This window comes from Hyperoodon ampullatus (genome assembly GCF_949752795.1).
Source record: "Hyperoodon ampullatus genome assembly, chromosome: 3".
Classification (NCBI taxonomy): Eukaryota; Metazoa; Chordata; class Mammalia; order Artiodactyla; family Ziphiidae; genus Hyperoodon; species Hyperoodon ampullatus.
In genome coordinates, this window is record NC_136916.1 from 11,314,942 (window position 1) to 11,333,215 (window position 18,274).

The window sequence follows — 18,274 nt, forward strand, 5'->3', positions numbered from 1 at the left end:
CCTACTGTTTCACCAGATTTCTCACTGGAATGGTTAATAAGTAGCCACAGGAGTTAGGTTTGGCTGGTTTTCCTTTCTCCTGCCCTCCTTCTGGTGGAGGTGTTAATGAGTGAAACAGCCAAGACGGGCAGCTGAAGACAACGCCAAAGGTTTGATTTGCATCCTCCACCAATTATAACGTCAGCCTTTGGAACGGAGAATGAGGAGGGATGGCTGCCACTTCCCAGATGCCTAGAGGGCATCCACTTGGGTCTACTCAGAATGCATCTAAATGAGAGCTCAAGCAGCTATTAAAGTATTGTTACTGCTCATGCCTTAGAAAGGAATAGACATAATTTTTTATACTGGGTTAATATGTTCCTAATAAATACCAATGAAATGTTATAGAAGCATAGGGCTCCTGTTGGAAAAACAGGACAAACCTCTCCTTCATAATAATACTTTAATAGGAATAATATTTACATCTATTGTCTTATTTGATGCTCTCAACATCCCAGCAAGAGAGGGAAGGTTCTGTCATACTTGGAGGTCCCAGGAGAGGACTAGGACTCAGGTTTCCCAAATCTTAGTTATGTGCTTTTGCTCTTCTGCATCCAGATAGCCTAATACACATAAAATACATATGGTAGCAAGTTATAATGGTTCTTAAAAACAATCCTAAGTTTTCGAACACCATAATCTTACCGATCCCAGAGGTAGGATTAAATCAGTTACCCACAAAGCACAATCATCAGTAGAGGAAAAGCTAGGAAAAGCTAAGTAAATGTTAGCTTTTGTTGTTGTTATGATTAAAAACTGTGTTAGAGGTAGGATAGTGTTGTGGAGGGAAGTATGGACTCTGGACCCTACCCCCTGCGCTTGAATCCTGGCTGTGCAGTGTACCTGTCTCATTAAATTGTGTGTAAAGCTCTGCAATACTCAGCAGGCAGGCAGTGCTGTTATAGACTGTAGTCACTACTATTACTTGATAGCTCTAGTACTTATACACAGAAGTAAAAATTTACCCTAGGTCACCCGGTAAATGTTGAAGCTAGACTGTAATCCTGGTCCTTCTCCTTTTACATCTTACAGAAATGTCTTTCTAGGTTACATTAGTTTCCCACAATTCCTAAAATGTGTTTTACCTCCTTTTCATATCTCCTTCCATGGCCAACATTTAGTCTCCTTTACCAAACTGAAAGCCTTTTTCAAAATCAACATTTCTAAAAATTTCCATGACAAAAACCTTAACCCTAGACGTCCTCAGCTGTGAGGTACTCAGTTTATGCCATGCACGTGCATTTGCATTTGTAAGGAGCTGTTTTGTGCTTAAAATTGTTTTTCCTTTCTGGACATATTCTATAAGCCCACTAGAGGTACACTACTTGAACCCTGCATTTCTATTCACTTCTAGTTCATTTACCCTATCGCATCCAGAACTGGATAGCCCAGTGGGCTATTCAGTAAATTACCGACTGACTGGCAGGAATTCCTTCTGTTTTATTCTTTTTTTCCCCCTTTGTTATTGGCTGACTAGTTTTGTCAGGGGCTGTCAAGAACATGCAAATTTCGTGGCCACATAAAAATGATCTAGTCAGAGTCGTTCCCCTAATCGAGGCGGAGGATTTAGTTGTATATTCTAAATGTTCGGCACCTTCCACTCTTAGGCAGATCTAAAAACTACAGCACAGGTATTCAGGCTCCAGGGAGTGGTTTTTTTTTTTTTTTTTTTTCTCAACAACAACCGAAAAACAGGACCCGAGGCAGCGGACGGAGAGCTGGGTGTGGAGGCCGGGGTGGGTGGAGCGGGGAGGTGTCTCTAAATCTTCTGGGGAGAGTGCGGTAAGAAAGGAAGGAAAAGGTACGCAGACCCCAAAGCTTCTCGGGTTTGTTCTTTTATTTTTCCCCTTAGGAGGGCGGTGGCAGCTGATCCGACACAATAGCTGGCAGTCCCCCGCCGGCACGAAGATAAAAATGACCCTCAACAGCACCAGCAGGAGGACTGGGAAAGGGAGGAGGGGTGTGTCTGGGAGGAGGCGAGGATGAGGGTGACTAGGTGACAAACCCCGCCACCGCGGCGGGGTCCTCCACTCCAGCCCGGCGAGGACAGGAGCTGGGAGACACCTCCCCGGAGGGGGGCGGGGTGGGAAGGGGAGCCCGAGGGGTGGTGGCTTTCCTACTGGGGGCGGGCAAAGGGTGGAGGGACGCCTGAGTCAGCAGCCCCTGATTGGCTGGAATTCTCTCGTCGCGTCTTCCGATTGGGCCATTTGCAGCGGGAGATGTTGTGAGGCGCGGCGGGGCGGAGCGAGCCGCCGGGGGTCTGGGGCGAAGCCCCGGAATCGGGCGGGGAGGGGCAGCGGTTGTGCCCAGGACCCCGCGCTGCTGCGACCTGCTGTGTAGAGACGCGCCGCCACTTTTCCTCAGTTCCGCTAGCCCGCCGAATTGTTCAGCTGCCCTGAAGATGTAAAAAGGGCAAAGAATTGAATGAACAGCGCTTGGCCGCGACCTCTCCCCAACCCCCCACCCACCCACCCACCCCAAATGAGAAGCTGTCTTACTGTCGGGCGTGAGAGGACACTCCCTTACCTTGAAGTCCCACATCGCACCCCTCCCGCTGCAAAAAGGGTCAAAAACTCACCCGGGCGTGTCCCCCGCAGTCTGGGACCCAATTCTGCGAGTCTAGCCGTATGATCGACCCCCTCCCCGGCCCTGACGCTGAGTACCTAGTCCCTTCCCCAGTGGAAGCCCAGGTTCCTGGCCGCTCCCGCTCTGCGCTCGGGAGACTGGAGAAGGCGGGGAGGGTTTTGTGTGTCTGGTTTTTAGGGAGGTGTTGGGGGGGTTGGTGAGGGCTTGTAGGTCCCGACACACATTGGGGGGGTTGGCGAGCACCCCCCCGTCCCCGCCCCAGGCTAATCCCCCTTCTCCAGCGTCGGTTCCCGGGACCATATTATTCAAGACAGAAAACATTCAGCCCCAGAGCCTCCCCTGGGGAGGGGAGGGGAAGGAGGTGGAGTGGGAGGAGGTGGATCCAGGGAGGAAGAAGCGAGAAATCCGCCCCCGGGAAACAGCTCGGCGCGGCAGCGGAACGAGGCACTTCTGTCACTTGGCGGTCGCGGGCGCCCGAGCGCGGCCCCGGCCCGGCCCGGCGAGGCGAGGGGAGAGTCCGGCGGCCGCCGCCCCGCCCCACGCCCTCCCGCGGCGGCCGAGAGCCCGGGGCCGGCCGGGGCAGGTCGCGGCGGTGCCTGGGAGCGGCCGGCCGGGGGCGGCGGCGGCCTCGGAGCGCGGCGGCGGCGGAGGACAGCGCCGGCTCGTCCTCCCGCTCGGTCCGGTGCGCGCCGGGCGTGAGGGGCGCGCCGTCCGGGGGCCCGTCGGCTCGGTGCGGATCTACTCGCCGCGCTTTCTCCGGTGCGTGTCTGCTTTATTTTCCGCCTCGGCCGACGGGGCGCAGGGCCGGCGGGCGGGTGGAGAGGGAGAGCCGGGCTCGCCGCTGGCTCCCTCCCTTCCCGCCACCCCGGGCCAGCCCGCCCCGGCGCTGGCGCGGGGCCGGAGGGAGCGGCGGCGGGCGCCCGGCGGGGGCGGAGGGGCCGCGCCCGCGTGTGCGGAGCGAGGGAAGGCCGGCGGGAGGAGGGAAGGGCACAAAGGCCGGCGGCGGGCGCCGGGGTCCCGCCGGCCGGCCGTGGAGGAGGGGCGGCTCCCGTCCGCTCATGAATATTAACCGAGCCTGCGGCCTAGCGCGTACCGGCTGGGCCCGGCGCCCGGCCCGCGTCCCCGCCGCCGCTCGCCGCCGCGCCTCGGAAGCCGGGCCAGGCGGGGCGCGCAGGGTGAGCCCCCTCGCTTTGGGCCTTTCCCCCGGGTGTCCCCGTTCGTTTTGTAAAGTACATATTTGGGCCGCCCTTCCCGGGAGATCGAGATCCCCGACCCGCCTCTGGAAGGGGCGGAGGAAATAGTGGTCGGTGGGTGGTGGTTTTCTTTTTCCTATTTTTTTTCCCCCTAGGTGGCCACGGGGAACGGGGAGGACCGTGTCGAGGCGTAGTTTGGGGCGCGGCAACTAAATAAAAGTGGCCGGGGCTGCGGCTTCATTTCTGTAACTCCGGAATAATGCCCCGGAGAGGGAGTCCCTCCTGCCGCCGCGCGCACCTCCCCGCCCGACCCCGCGCCGTCGCCGCCCAGCCCCGCCGCGGGCCAAGGAAAACAGCCGCCTCCTCGGGGACACCGGCGGGCCGGGGCGGAGGGCGGGCGCCCCGGGTGCCCCAGGCCGCCTGGAGACGCCGGCCGAGCCGCCGGTCGCGTCCGAGCAGGGCTTTTTGTTTTTATTTTGGGGAGCTGGGGAGATGGCGGGGAGCAAGGAGGGCTTTTGAAAAAGGATTATCCCATTTTAGTCCCGCGGGGAGCAAACTTCCCTTAAGTCTGCTTATCCGGGTGATGGAGAAGAACATAGACTCCCTCTCCTCTGCCCAGAAAATACATGAATTAAAATGCACTTGAAAAGGGAAAGGTTTTTCTTGACGGCTGCACAACGGCCGGGCATGTTTGAGGCAACCACCGTGCAGTTATGATGTTTCGCTTTTTTCCCCCCCCCCTGATTTATAGGATTTTTCCCCCTTTTTCTTTCTCTTTTTGTATGGGAAGATTCTTTCATCTTTCATACTTCATCAGCATGGACCGAATTATCTTTCCATATGTTGGAAAGGCGAGCTTGGGGTAGGCATGTGAACAAGCCTAAGGTCAGTGTATGGAGAAAGTTCATGCTCTTTAACTTTTCCCTCTTCTAGGAAAGATCTACTTGGGAGAGCCTTCACGACGCGCTCGCCTTGCTCTTGGACTTGGGAGGAGCGCTAGGAAGAAGGGGACCGCTTTCTAGCCGCCGAGGAGACCTCTCTTCTTTGTTTTTTGTGTCTGGAGAAATGGACGAAGACAGTGAAATCAGTTGAAGTCCGAAGAAATAATCATCAGGGCATTTCGAAGGCGCTTCATCAAAACCTTCATTCCCTGGCGCTTTAATTGTCTCACCGGCACTGCACCTTCTAGGAGCCTCGTGTGGAATTCTTACCCTTTGGGTGTCTGGTGGCATTTCCCCCCCAATGTGGACTCCCATGGGTTGGTCCCTTCTTTGTAATTTGAAATGAAATGATGGCCACACGTCGGACTGGTCTGCCGGAGGGAGATGGTGACAACGAGCTCAAGGCCTGCGGGTCCCCCGCCTGTGAGGTAAGCGCAGCGGCAGCGTCCCCGTGTAGCCCGCAGTGACCTGTGTCTGTGAGGTGTCCTGCCAGTGGGGGGTCAGTTGCCACCGGGCCTAAGAAGAGGTTTTTGGGGCTTTGGACTGAATGGTGGGAGTGCCCCAGCTTGACCGGTAGGGAGATGAAGCCTTGCCCATTTTTGTTTCGAGGAACTTCCAGTGATTCTTCTGCAAGGACGTTTTCCTTGCTTACTTTGAAATGTCCCCATCTTGGTCATCTCAGGGCACGGAATTCTCCTTTTTTAGGTGGCTGGCAATACTGCAAGCTTCTGTTTTCCTACAGTTCCCATTCTCCAGTATTTTTGGAGCTGGGCTGGTTAGGGGGTGCTTTGTACCTTTCGTGTGTGTATCCAAGGTTTGCTCTGGAGGTGGAGAGAGGGCATCTGTCTGGAATGCTTGCTGCTCCTGGACCACCATCTCTCTCCGACACTGATGCTGTTGCTGTGGATGTCTGCTTTGGGTAGAGAAACAAGTCTTTTCCCGTGGACAGTTTAGTTTAGGCACAGCCTTGGAAGACTGCTTAATGGAGCTGTAATTCCAACTCCCTTAAAAATGTCTTGCCTTTCCTTTTCTTTTATTTATTCCCTTACTTTCACTGCTCAAAAGTCTGGTGAGTGTCAGCCTGAACTGTCAGGAGGGTGACTCTGCCTTCAGACCAGCATCTTTGGAAGGGCCCAGAAGATTTTACACCAGGCTTTCTGAAATTTTTTGAGCAGGCAGGAGAGAAATAGAAAATCCATTGATCTGTGGCACCCCTATGCCCTGTTGCCTCTTCTGTCTTTTTTCCTCCTTATATTTGGGGTTTAATTCTATAATGGCTCCTTTGTGTTTACTTTGTTATTGATGGTTTCTGTAATTTGCTTGCTAAACATGCTGAATACTCTTTTCCTTAAATTTTGCTTTTGAGCTGCCTATATTTTTAAGGAAAGGTTGAAGATTACTTTAGATAACAGTAACATCCCCCAATGAGCCGTCTCTCTCATTGTTTATTTTGTGCTTGTGTTACATTTTAACTTAATGGTCATTGAAACAGGGTCTAGTTCTCAGTGTGTGATTTTTGGCATCTTAATGAAAATGAGTCAGAAGTTAAGTTTTTGTTCATAAAGCAGGCAGAGGAACTTGCTTCATGCAGCTTACTTCATACTGCATTAGAAAGTTTATGCAGAAATCAGTGAGGTAGGTACAGTGTGCCATTGCTGTACAGTTTATTAGAACTATAGGTTTACAGTTAGAAACAGTGTTTTACTTTTTGACACCTGTGAACACCTGCTTGCAGGTAAAAACGTGATTAAGTATAACACCACCATTCTCTGATCATGGTGAACCATAATAACTCCTTTTGGAAGGCCCACCTACAACTTAGTGATTGCTTAATGTGTATTGTAGTTCCATAATGATAGGTACTGTGGTCTTAAAGCCTTATTTGTCATTGACTTGTGAATACCTTAATTAACATGCTATTTGCATTGTATTTGCAAGAACTAATGTTATTTGACTTTTTTTCGGGGGGGGTCATTTAAGGGATATCCCGGAAACCAAGAATTTATAATAGACACATCTTGTCCTTGGCTAGAAGGCAGTGTTTCCAGTTGCAAACTTGGCTTTTATTAACAATGACAATTATGTATTTTTTTTAAGGGCTGTGAAATTTGCTTTCATTTGGACCTTACTGCTGGCATAGCTGTAGTATTTCTAGTTTGGGAGCCAAGAAAACACTGTATTGTCTGTATTTTGCTCATTTAGAGACTATATACAGTAGTTGGGTTTGGTAATAAACTGTGCTGTTGCTTGGCTTTTTAAAAAATAGGCAGATAGTTTGCTTAGATTCTATGTGGAAATAGAAATAAAGGGGCTATATGCTGTCAGAAAACATTTAAAAATCTCAGGGTGAGGAGTGAAGGGAACGTGTATTTACTGGCTCTGTTTAGTTGTCTCGTATTGATGCTTCTGATGCACATTAAATCTTGTGAATATTCATTAGTAATAAAAGGAGTTGCCACTGGAATACTTCGGGTATCAATTTTGGGTTGACAGATATTTAAGTCTTTGAATACTGCACTCAATTTTTGTGCTTAATTTTATTAGAAGAATTATATTCTAGAGTAACACTGACATTCTTCTTAAAATTTTAAAAACCAATAGCTAAAAAACTAACAAACAAAAAACCGATTGCTATGTTCCTAAATCTGTATTTGAATAATAAATTTGTGTGTGCTTTTACCTACCCAAGAAACGATAGTACATATCTTAATATTAATGGTATTAGCCAAAACTAACTTTGTAGCACAGAAGAAATCAATGTAGTGAATTAAAGGAGTCCCTGTTTTATGCCTTATCTAATTGGCTAATTCCACCTGCTGTGAATAAGGTCTATTGTTTTGTTGAAAACAATCAGAAATTTCTTGTTTATATTAAGTGTTAGAATCTAATTGTGTTGCTATATGAATAAATGTAGGCACCACCTCCCAAGACTATATTGGAAGGGTCAAAAACTAAGAAATAACAAACAATCCTCTTCAAATAAAGAATTGTGACACTTTAGTAAAATATATCTTGACATTATACAGTAAGGATAGCATAGTTGTGTTCACACAAAATGATATATTTTTTCACATCTAAATATGTATTTTTGAAAATTGGTTTCACTCACTGAGCCAGATAAGTGTTTTTTTGGGGTGTGTGTGTGTGTGTTATGCATGCATGTGTACAGGCTGATCTGTGACACCTAGCCTTGCATAACTTTGCTCACAAAATCACTTTGTATAGACTCTGAGTCCTCTGTGGTATTTTCACCCCTTTTCACATCATATAGTGTTTCTTCTTTATGGTTCTACTTGCTCGCTCTTTCTCTCTTTCTTTCTCTCTCTCTTTCTTCAAAGCTTTCTAGGCCACATTATTTTTCCCACTTCTAACATTTATTTCATTTTTACTCTCTAGTCCACAGGATTGTACACGTGTTTAGCACTTTCACTGTCTACTATTAGAACAAACCTATTTACTCATGCTAATTAACTTAGTTCATTTTATGTTTTGCTTCTTCACCGAGGCTAAAATGATCCTGTGACTAAAACGTATTATAAGCTGATGAAAAATATTTGTTAGTTGATTTTGGAACAGTGTAAATAATAAAATAAGACATTTTCTGTGCGTGAATTCATTCACGTAAAAATTCATACTTTTGCTCTTCTTTCTGGAATACTGTACACTTTGCTTTTATCCCAGACTTCCTTGTTCCTTCTCAGGCTCTCTCTCCCTCCATCTGTCTCTCTTTCTCTCTCTCTCTTTAGGCGTCTTATTCCTCTGCTGCCTCTTTCTTTTTGGTTTTTATAGGAGCCAGGCCTTTCCATTCCTCTACTCTTTGCTCACTCCCTAGGTTTCATTTTACACCCTCCCAGGGCTTTAATCTACATGCCCGTGATTCCTAATTTACAACTGTATCTCAGATTTTATGGCTGCTCTCTAGACCTAGATAGCCAATCGCCTATTTACCATACAGTTTTTTTTTTTTTTGGATAGTCTACAGGCTCTTCAAACTCAGCAGGTTCTCTACCCTGACCACCAACCTGCCCTCCCCCTGACACTTCCTTCTTTTAGTGAGTAGCACTGCTAGGTACCTATCTGTCCAAGTCAAAAACCAGGCTACAATCCTTGACTCCTCTCTCTCCTTCTTCCTCCTGTCAAAGTCCTACATTCTGAACCCCACTGCCACTCCCTGAGTTCAGATTAGCTGCATCTCAGCGATGAATCATGGACCAGGCTTCCTAACTAGCGTCCCAGGCTCCCAGCCTTGCCCCCTTCCAGCTCTCCGATCTGCCGTAACCAGAGCGCTCCTCCTGAAATAGAAAGCTGATCATTGCATTCCCTGGCCTAAAACAGTTTTCTGGCTTCCCATTGCCTTTGGAATAAGGCTCAAACTCCTGAGAGAAGTCTGAGAGGACTTCTGGCCCGCCCTTCTCCTATCGCATCTGTGACCTCTCTCTGTACTTCCTGTACTGTCACCTCTCTCTGTACTTCCTGTACTGTCACTACCAACACCCCCCCAACCCGAGGGCATCACAATGTCTCTCTCTTTACTTCAGGTCCTTATAAATCCTGTTTTCTCCCAGCCTTCCTTCCATTCTCCCCTCCTCCACTTCCACCCCTCCCTGGCTGATTTTTACTATCATTCTGGTCTTTTCTTCCACATCACTCAGGAAAGCTTTCCCTGACCTTCCAAGACTGGATTAATTGGCCCTGCTGCCTTATCCTCAGACACCCTCCCTGTACTTTATCAGGAAGAGCACTTACTAGTTTATTTATCTGTATTCCCCTGGATTGCAAGTCCCATGAAAACAGGGACCATGTTTGTCTCTACAGTGAGTGGCGCATAGTAGGTGCTCAATAAATATATGTCAAAATAGCCAATAAACATAGCGGAAAGGCTTGGGTTTTCTATTAACCGTTCATTTAGGTCCCAGCACACTGTACCATCTTGATGGTCCTCCTGCCTCACTGTCCCCTCCTTCTCAGCCTTGGAAGTTTCCTCAGCCTCTTGACCTACTAAGTCTTCCTATACCTCAGGGCTCCATTTGACTCTCTTTTCTTCTCTCCAGACTCAGTTTCATGGTTTTAAATATCAGGTATAAACTGATCATTCATATATATGCACATGTACACATGTATTTGTGTGTGTGTGTGTCTCTCCACTCTGACCTCTCCCTTGAATTCAGATGCCCACATCTAGCTGACCTGCCCGCTCAGAACCTCCACTCGCGTCTTGGGAGTGATCTTTGATCCCTCTTTTTCTCTCTCTCGTGCATCACCTGCAAATCTGGCCACCAGCCTCTCAGCTTAGCCCTTGCCAGCCTGCAGTCTGTCCCCACAGTCATCCCGGTGGACCTTTTAGAAGTCAGGTCCTGGCACTGCTTTGCTTTGGCTCCTCTACTGGCTTCTCCTCTCCTTCAGGATGAAAGGCCAAAGTTCTCAGAGTGCCTGCAGACCCCTGGACAGCCTCCCGGGCGCTCCTGCGGACACAGCCTGCCCCAGAGCCTTCCCGCTGCGTACCATCTCCTTGGGACGCTGTCCCCCAGGTGTCTGCAGGGCCCGCTTCTTGTCTCCTCCAGATTTTCTTAGAAGTCACCTTCTGGGAGGATCTTCCCTCCCTTGCTCCCCAGGACACAACCTGCCCTCCCTCGTCACTTCATTTTTTCCCTGTCACTTACCCTCCATCTGACATGCTCCTCCATTTGATTTTGCTTATTGATTTGGACAGATGATGTACGTAAGTGTTAAGAGTACAGTTTGTTTTGTTCACCTGGTATTTCTTGTGTCTGGAAGGGAGTCTAGCACATGGTAGGCCCTCAGATATTTTTTTCGAATGAATGAATGAAGGAAGGAAGACCTAACGAAAATTTCCAAAATGTTCTTGAGTTTGCATCTAGGTAGTTTAGATTATATAACGATGTGTAGTGTGAATTGTAGGTTCTTCTTTAGACCTCCATTTCCATTGGGATGGCTGTTCACATTTTTCTTTGCATCCTTCTTACCTTTTGGGAAGCTGGTAACCAAGTAACAGTAACCAAGGCAGTGTGTAGTACAAATGTATGAAATACTTTGTGCTAAGGTGAGATAATGGTAATGAACAGACTAGGGGAGGGGAATCAAACTGGTGGCGAAACTATGGGAAGGTAATAGGGTCATCCCTCAGGTTCCACGGGGCATTGGTTCCAGGAACTCCCACCCAATGGATGCCAGAATCCTCAGATGCTCAAGTCCCTTATATAAAATGGGGTAGTATTTGCATATACCCTTACACATCCTCCCTTATACTTTAAATCATCTCTTGATTACTTATAACACCTAATGCAATGTAAGTGGTATGTAAATAGTTGCTAGTGTGCAGCAAATTCAAGTTTTGCTTTTTGGAACTTTCTGGAAAAATTTTTTCCAAATATTTTTGATCCTTCATTGGTTGAATGCACAGGTGCAGTACCTTTAGATACAGTGGGCCAACTGTATGCCTGATGTTTTCTTTCTTAAAACAATTGGCCAGTATAGGAATCTTCCTTACGTTTTTAATTTTTTTTATGTCATGAATATTTCACTGTAAGTTAAAAAATGATCACAACATTGACTATGGCAAAATGTTAACAGTTGTTAATTCTGGATGGGGAGAATACCAGAATTATATTACTTTTGTATTTTCTCTTTTTTTTGTTTAATTCCAAAGTTACAATAAAAAGACAGCATTTACAGGTTTAAAAAATAGGTAATATGTTACCAGTCTGGTGAAAATCAGGTATCTAGCGAACCTACCTACGCTGCTTAAAATAATACTTAGGCACTTTTTGAAAAGGATACATGTTACTCAAAACAATACTTAAACATTTTTTAAAAAACATGTTTTCTTCATTGGAGGACTCATTGCAGGCTAGCGATAGTACAGTATAACATAACACTGTTATTTAACTTGAAACGTGTGTTCCTTCATACACTTGAATCTAAATGGCAGAATACCATGGTATGTCAAAAGCTTTACACTGCAAATTAGGGTTAAAAGTATAGCCTGTTGGAATGAAGAAGAGCAGCAGCAGCAGAACCCTGGATTTGGGGGTATTGAGTGGAACCCATCTCAAGATAAGAGCCATCAACAGAATGAGGTCTAGGAAGAGTTCTCCACACATTGTTAGTGTTTTGTAGCATTCATCTCTTCCAAGTGAAACATTTTATGAAGTCCTTGTGCCTTGCTTACAGAATCTCTAATCCCTTCCTCATTTCTTTAGTGATTACCAGATCACATAATCTGGTACAAACGTGAACTCCGTTTCTTTTGTTCTTTGCTTTGTGAAGGGACCCGTCATCTTATTATATTTAACAACATGATGATTTAAGTATGGGCAGTGCTGGATGTAGATGCACAGATGCTGTTATCGAATGCAGCTATTTTCTATTACAGAAAGACCATATGGTAGGCACTTGTTTTTCTTTCTGGTTGATGTGATTAGATTAGTAGAATGAAAGGTTATTGGACTTAGATTGTCCTAGTATTTATTTAATTTTAATTGACCATAAGGAATTAAGTATGTTAAAAATATTACGAGCCGTCGATATATTCTGTTGGTTTGAAGTAGGAAGGTGTCTTCACTCAAAAGCTCAGTTTTGGATTGCTTCTACCAAAATAGTTTTTTAGTTTAATTTGTCGTATTTTTTTAAAAAACTGAGTATTGTGCAGATAGTTTATTTCACAACAAAATCTGGAAGATGGCCTTTTGTAGCTCGAAGATAATCTGAAGACAAATGGATATACTGTACTGTAGGTTTAAGAAACTTAGTGTGATGGAAATTGTTTTTTTATAAGTCCTCTATTTTCTAGTTATTTATTAATATGGAAAAAATTCTACCATGTAGATTTGTGAATAAGAGAATAGATTTAAAACCCAAATTTGATATTTCTGAAATATTCATCTATTTTAGGGAAAGTTTTTAGGCAGACCAGAAAAACTGTTATTATCAACAAATGGCGAGTTAAAGAATTTATTTATTTTTCCTTAGACCAGCTCCTCTTGAACCTTCCTTCTGTTGGATACTGGGTGTGTTCTTGATTCAGACTTGGTTACTTATTGCCTTTTCCCCTTGTTGCTTATCTCTGTTCTGAATAGACACCTGGCATAGTTATGAGCAGTAGTCTGTTTATAATCCCACAAGTTCTTTTTCCTTCTTTTAACCTAATGAAGACATAGCCTCTCGAATTGAACTCTGGTTCACTGCATTCATCTTTAATAGATCTTGACAGGACTTATTTTCTTGAGAACCTTTTGATTTTCCTCCCTCCTTAGAATGGAGAATATCCTTAAATATCAAAAGCTAGAAAGCTGGATTTATGATTACATTTCTTCTGGATATGTCTTAGCTACTGTGATCTTGGGGATTAACAGGCATCTTTTTTTTTTTTCTTAACCTTAAGATATCTAGATATCTTTAATCCCCAGTATTTTCCTAATAAACACAGATTCTGTATTTAAGAGAATTTGTGTCAGCTAGATCAGTGAGACCTACTTTCTCCTTTGGGTTCTACATACTGGCTTCTGGAAACATTATATACCTAGTGAATGTGAGGGGGAGGAAGTCCTCTGGGCACCCAGTTTAAATCAGATCTTTATTATAAGGCTTTTAGGAAACTAAAAACATTTCGGTTTACTTATTTTTCATTTAATACTATATTACAGACACCCTTCTCTGCTCATAAGGGAGCAGCACCCTTCTCTGCTCATAAGGGAGATATATATATATACACACACATACATATGTATATATATACACACACATATATATGTATATATATACACATATATACACACATATATACACAGACACACACATATATGTCAATTTTATAAATGGAGGAAAAGAAACTCTTAAAAAGCACTATGCAAAGATATCTTCAGGGATTGTAATATGGAAGAGAGATTAGATTTATTTTGTGTGGCTGTAAAAGGCAGAACTAGGATCAGCAGATAGACAGATGGGCCAATTTCCAGAATTCAGAAGAAAATTTTTTGTTAAATTAGAAGTTAATTGGAATAGAATGTGTTCTTTGCACAGGCGGAATGACCTTCAGTTAGGGGACTCCAGAGAGGATTCCTGCTTTGGTAGGAATTTATTATTTAATTTAATTTAATTTAATTTTTAAAATTAATTTATTTATTTTTAGCTGCGTTGGGTCTTCGTTGCTGCGTGCAGGCTTTCTCTAGTTGCGGCGAGCGGGAGCTACTCTTCGTTGCAGTGCGCGGGCTTCTCATTGCGGTGGCCTCTCTTGTTGCAGAGCACAGGCTCTAGGCGCGTGGGCTCAGTAGTTGTGGTGCACGGGCTCTAGAGTGCAGGCTCAGTAGTTGTGGTGCACGGGCTTAGTTGCTCCATGGCATGTGGGATCTTCCCAGACCAGGGCTCGAACCCGTGTCCCCTGCATTGGCAGGCGGCTTCTTAACCACTGTGCGACCAGGGAAGCCCTGGTAGGAATTTAAATCAGGCAAATCTGGACAATCATTAAGAATCACTTGGACTGTCTTTCAAACTACAGATTCGTGTCCCCACCATTAAGTTAACCAATCAGAATCCTTGGGGATGAGACCCCAAAACCTTAGCTTTTAAAAAAGTCCCCTGGTGATCTTCTGAATTTGAGAACAACAGAATAAAATGATATTCAAGGTCTAGGTTCTTATGGCAGCCTGGTTTCAGAATTATTCTGACCAAATTGAAATCAATGTAAGGAAAAAGCAAAAGTATGGGGGAAAATTTAAATGACTGTAAATCAGTGAAATTTTCAAGCTTAAAATTATAATTATTTTCTTCTAATTTTAATTAAATGTATTTCTTTTTTTAAAATTAATTAATTAATTAATTTTTGGCTGCATTGGGTCTTCGTTGTTGCACTCAGGCTTTCTCTAGTTGCGGTGAGTGGGGGCTACTCTTTGTTGTGGTGCTCAGGCTTCTCATTGCGGTGGCTTCTCTTGTTGTGGAGCACAGGCTCGAGGTGTGCGGCTTCAGTAGTTGTGGCATGCGGGCTTCAGTAGTTGTGGTACACGGGCTTAGTTGCTCCGTGGCATGTGGGATCTTCCCGGACCAGGGCTCGAACCCGTGTCCCCTGCATTGGCAGGCAGATTCTTAACCACTGCGCCACCAGGGAAGTCCCTCTACATGTCATTAATATAACAAAATAATATTCTTTTCAAATAAAGTAAATGTTATGTCGAAAGAGCACTTTAAAATTCTACAGTAATAGGTGTTACACCTTTTTGTATGTATGTTTTACTTTAATCAAAAGTTAAATATTTTAAAGTGATAGAACTCTGACTTTGGTTATATCAAAGCTATTGTTACTTTTTAGATTTATTATAAAAGTAATTTGTTTCATGTCATTTCTAGAAGGGCATATTTTCTTTAAGCAAATAACTGTTAGGATGATTTCTTTTGCATCTTGTAATCATTTGTTCATAGCAACTCTTTTATCAAGAATAGGAAAAGTTACAGTGAAAGAAATAGATATATTCTATCTTTAAGTATACATTGTGAAGGGTTTCAAAAATCATTCTAACATAAATAATAATAAACTAATCATTAACAAAATAATTTCTCTTTACACATCCTTCTTCATTTAACAGCAACAGCTACTCTATCTGTTCACTGAGTCCATCTTGTCTTTTAATCTCACTGATTGTGAGATACATTGGATACTGTGCTGCAAAGACAATGTAAACTAATTACAGTGTCCAACTGCCAATTCTGCAAAAGAAGCAGGGTTTCTTAAAGTGATGTTGCAGAAGGAGCAAAGTCACTGACAAAGAGGCTGAGTGAGACCAGTGAACAGATGCAGAAAGCACCATCAAGGTTGATAGGTATCTCAGAAGGGAATGATTTGAATTCTAGGGATTAAGAGAAGCTTTTGAGAAAACTGGTGTCCTTGAGGGCAATTGCAAGTATGGGGAAGTGACATTTTCTTCTAGAAAGTGATGTTTAGTTTGGACCCCATGCCTTAAGCTCTGTTTGCCAAGAGACCTTAAAAAGTGGGTGTGAATCTAGAAGGAATAGCAGCAGTGAACAGATTTCTGTTGTGTTTTCTTTTTCTAAGTAGAGACAGTGCGGCTGAGAGTGAATAGAAAATCCTAGCTTCTTTAATTGACTTAGATATAAAGTTGTTAAAACAGAGGTCCAGGAGTAGTGTCTTGAAAGGCACTGCTGTTGTAATAGTTCTTATTTGCAAAGATACTTCAGAGTTTGAATATTTTAGATGCCTTCATTTCTTTTTTTCTTTTTTTAAATTAATTAATTTATTTATTTTTGTCTGTGTTGGGTCTTCGTTGCTGTGCGAGGGCTTTCTCTAGTTGTGGTGAGCAGGGGCCACTCTTCATCACGGTGCGCGGGCCTCTGACTGTCGCGGCCTCTTCTATTGCGGAGCACAAGCTCCAAACGTTCAGGTTCAGTAGTTGTGGCTCATGGGCTTAGTTGCTCCGTGGCATGTGGCATCTTCCCAGACCAGGGCACGAACCCATGTCCCCTGCATTGGCAGGCAGATTCTTAACCACTGCGCCACCAAGGAAGCCCCATTTCTTTTTTATAAAATTTCTTTATTGAGTTACAATGGACATGTAAAAAGCTGTATATATTTAACATATACAACTCAGTGAATTTGTGGATAGGTATACACCCATGAAACTATCTCCACCATCAAGGCCATAAACAGATTCATTACCTCCCCAAATTTCCTCCCACCCTCTTTATTATTGTTGTTGTTGTTATTATTATTGTAACATATATAAAACCTACTTAACATAATCTGCCCCCTTATCAAATTTTGCGTATACTATACAGTATTGTTAGCTACAGGCACTGTGCTGTAGTGTAAATTTCCAGAATTTATTTATATTGCATAACTGAAACTTTGTACCCTTTGACCATCACCTCTCCATTTCCCCCACTTCCCAACCCCTGGCAATGTACTCTCTGCTTCTATGAGTTTGACTGTTTTAAATTCCACATATAAGTGAGATCATACAGTATTTGTCTTTCTGTATCTGGCTTATTTCACTTAGCATAAAGTCCTCAAGATCCATCCATGTTGTTGCAAATGGCAGGATTTTCTTCTTTTTTTTTTTTTTTTTTTGCGGTATGTGGGCCTCTCACTGTTGTGGCCTCTCCCGTTGCGGAGCACAGGCTCCGGACGCGCAGGCTCAGCAGCCATGGCTCACGGGCCCAGCCGCTCCGTGGCACGTGGGATCTTCCCGGACTGGGGCATGAACCCGTGTCCCCTGAATCGGCAGGCGGAGTCTCAACCACTGTGCCACCAGGGAAGCCCTCTTCTTTTTTTTAAGGCTGAATAATGTTCTCTTCAAGATCCTGATTTGAATTCCTTTGGATAAGCACCCAAAAGTGGGATAGCAGGATCATATGGTAGTTTTTGAGGAACCTCCGTATAACGGCTGTACCAATTTACATTCCCACCCACAGTGTGTACAGGGGGTTTCCTTTCTCCACATCCTCACTAAGGCTTGTTATCTTTGGTATTAACAGTAGCCATTCTAAGACGGTGAGGCAATCTCTTTGTGGTTTTGGTTTGCATTTTTCTGTTGATTAGTGAGGTTAAGCACCTTTTCATAGACCTATTGGCCATCCGTAAGTCTTTGTAGAAATGCCTGTTCCAGTCTTTTGCCCATTTTTAAATTGGGTTATTTGTTTGTTTGTTTAGCTGTGTTGATTTCTGACTCTCACTAGTCTTTGCTACCTAAAAGCATGATGATGCCTTAGCAAAATGGGCAATTGATTAAAAATCATCATAGTAGGAACAGTTACACTGTAGACTTAGTGGGAGAGACTAAGTACCACTGACGTCTTCCTTGGGGGTGTATGAGCCGCTCTACAATCCCTACCTTACGATATTGACAGAGCTTCACAGTTTATGGCTACTAGAACTGCACCTGCTCTAGACCAAGGGCGAATGCAAATTCTCTTCAGTTGAGGAGAGGACCCTGGAAGAAGAATCACTTTTCCCTGTTTAATCCTTGGCTACTGCTGCCATTCTTGGCTGTCTTTTTATTTGACCACCATAATCTTTTTATCTAACTCTCACTTTCAAATAAGTTACTGAAACATTGTTTTTGGATCAAGTGGGATCTCTAGGAAAAAGGCAGATATGTAAAGCCTAAAATATACATATATTCAGGAAGCATAAGGATACCCCAAAACGCATGGCTTAGAAAGTGAATACTGCTTGATTTCTACAAACTACGGTGAAGTGTTTAGCATATATTTGACAGGAAAAAAGTATGTCTTTTCCAGTTGGCTTTGAATTGACAGCAGACAAGACAGGGATCTTTTGCTAGTCTATGAGAAAGATTTTGAACATCAGAAATCAGTCTGTAGGATTAATGAAGAGGGAAAACATAAAATGCCCAGATCAGGAGTAAAAGAGGGGAGCACCATTCAGAGCCTACAGACATTAACAAGATAAAAAGGGAATATCTGAACAACTCTATGCCAGTAAATGTGACAACTTAGGTGAAATGGGCAAATTCTGCGTAAGGATTC

General features: G+C 44.4%; 1 protein-coding gene across 3 annotated transcripts in view; it reads left to right on the plus strand.

The window, feature by feature from the left end:
• Positions 1 to 5,101: 5,101 nt before the first annotated feature.
• Positions 5,102 to 18,274, plus strand: part of ARHGAP21 (Rho GTPase activating protein 21) — a gene marked incomplete at its 5' end in the record, with an annotated part of 128,029 nt that continues 114,856 nt past the window's right edge. For all 3 annotated transcript variants that reach the window (XM_079700623.1, XM_079700624.1, XM_079700625.1), the window contains one exon: positions 5,102 to 5,187. In XM_079700623.1, the coding sequence (XP_079556749.1) occupies positions 5,107 to 5,187 (81 nt within the window). The remainder of the gene's footprint in view (positions 5,188 to 18,274) is intronic.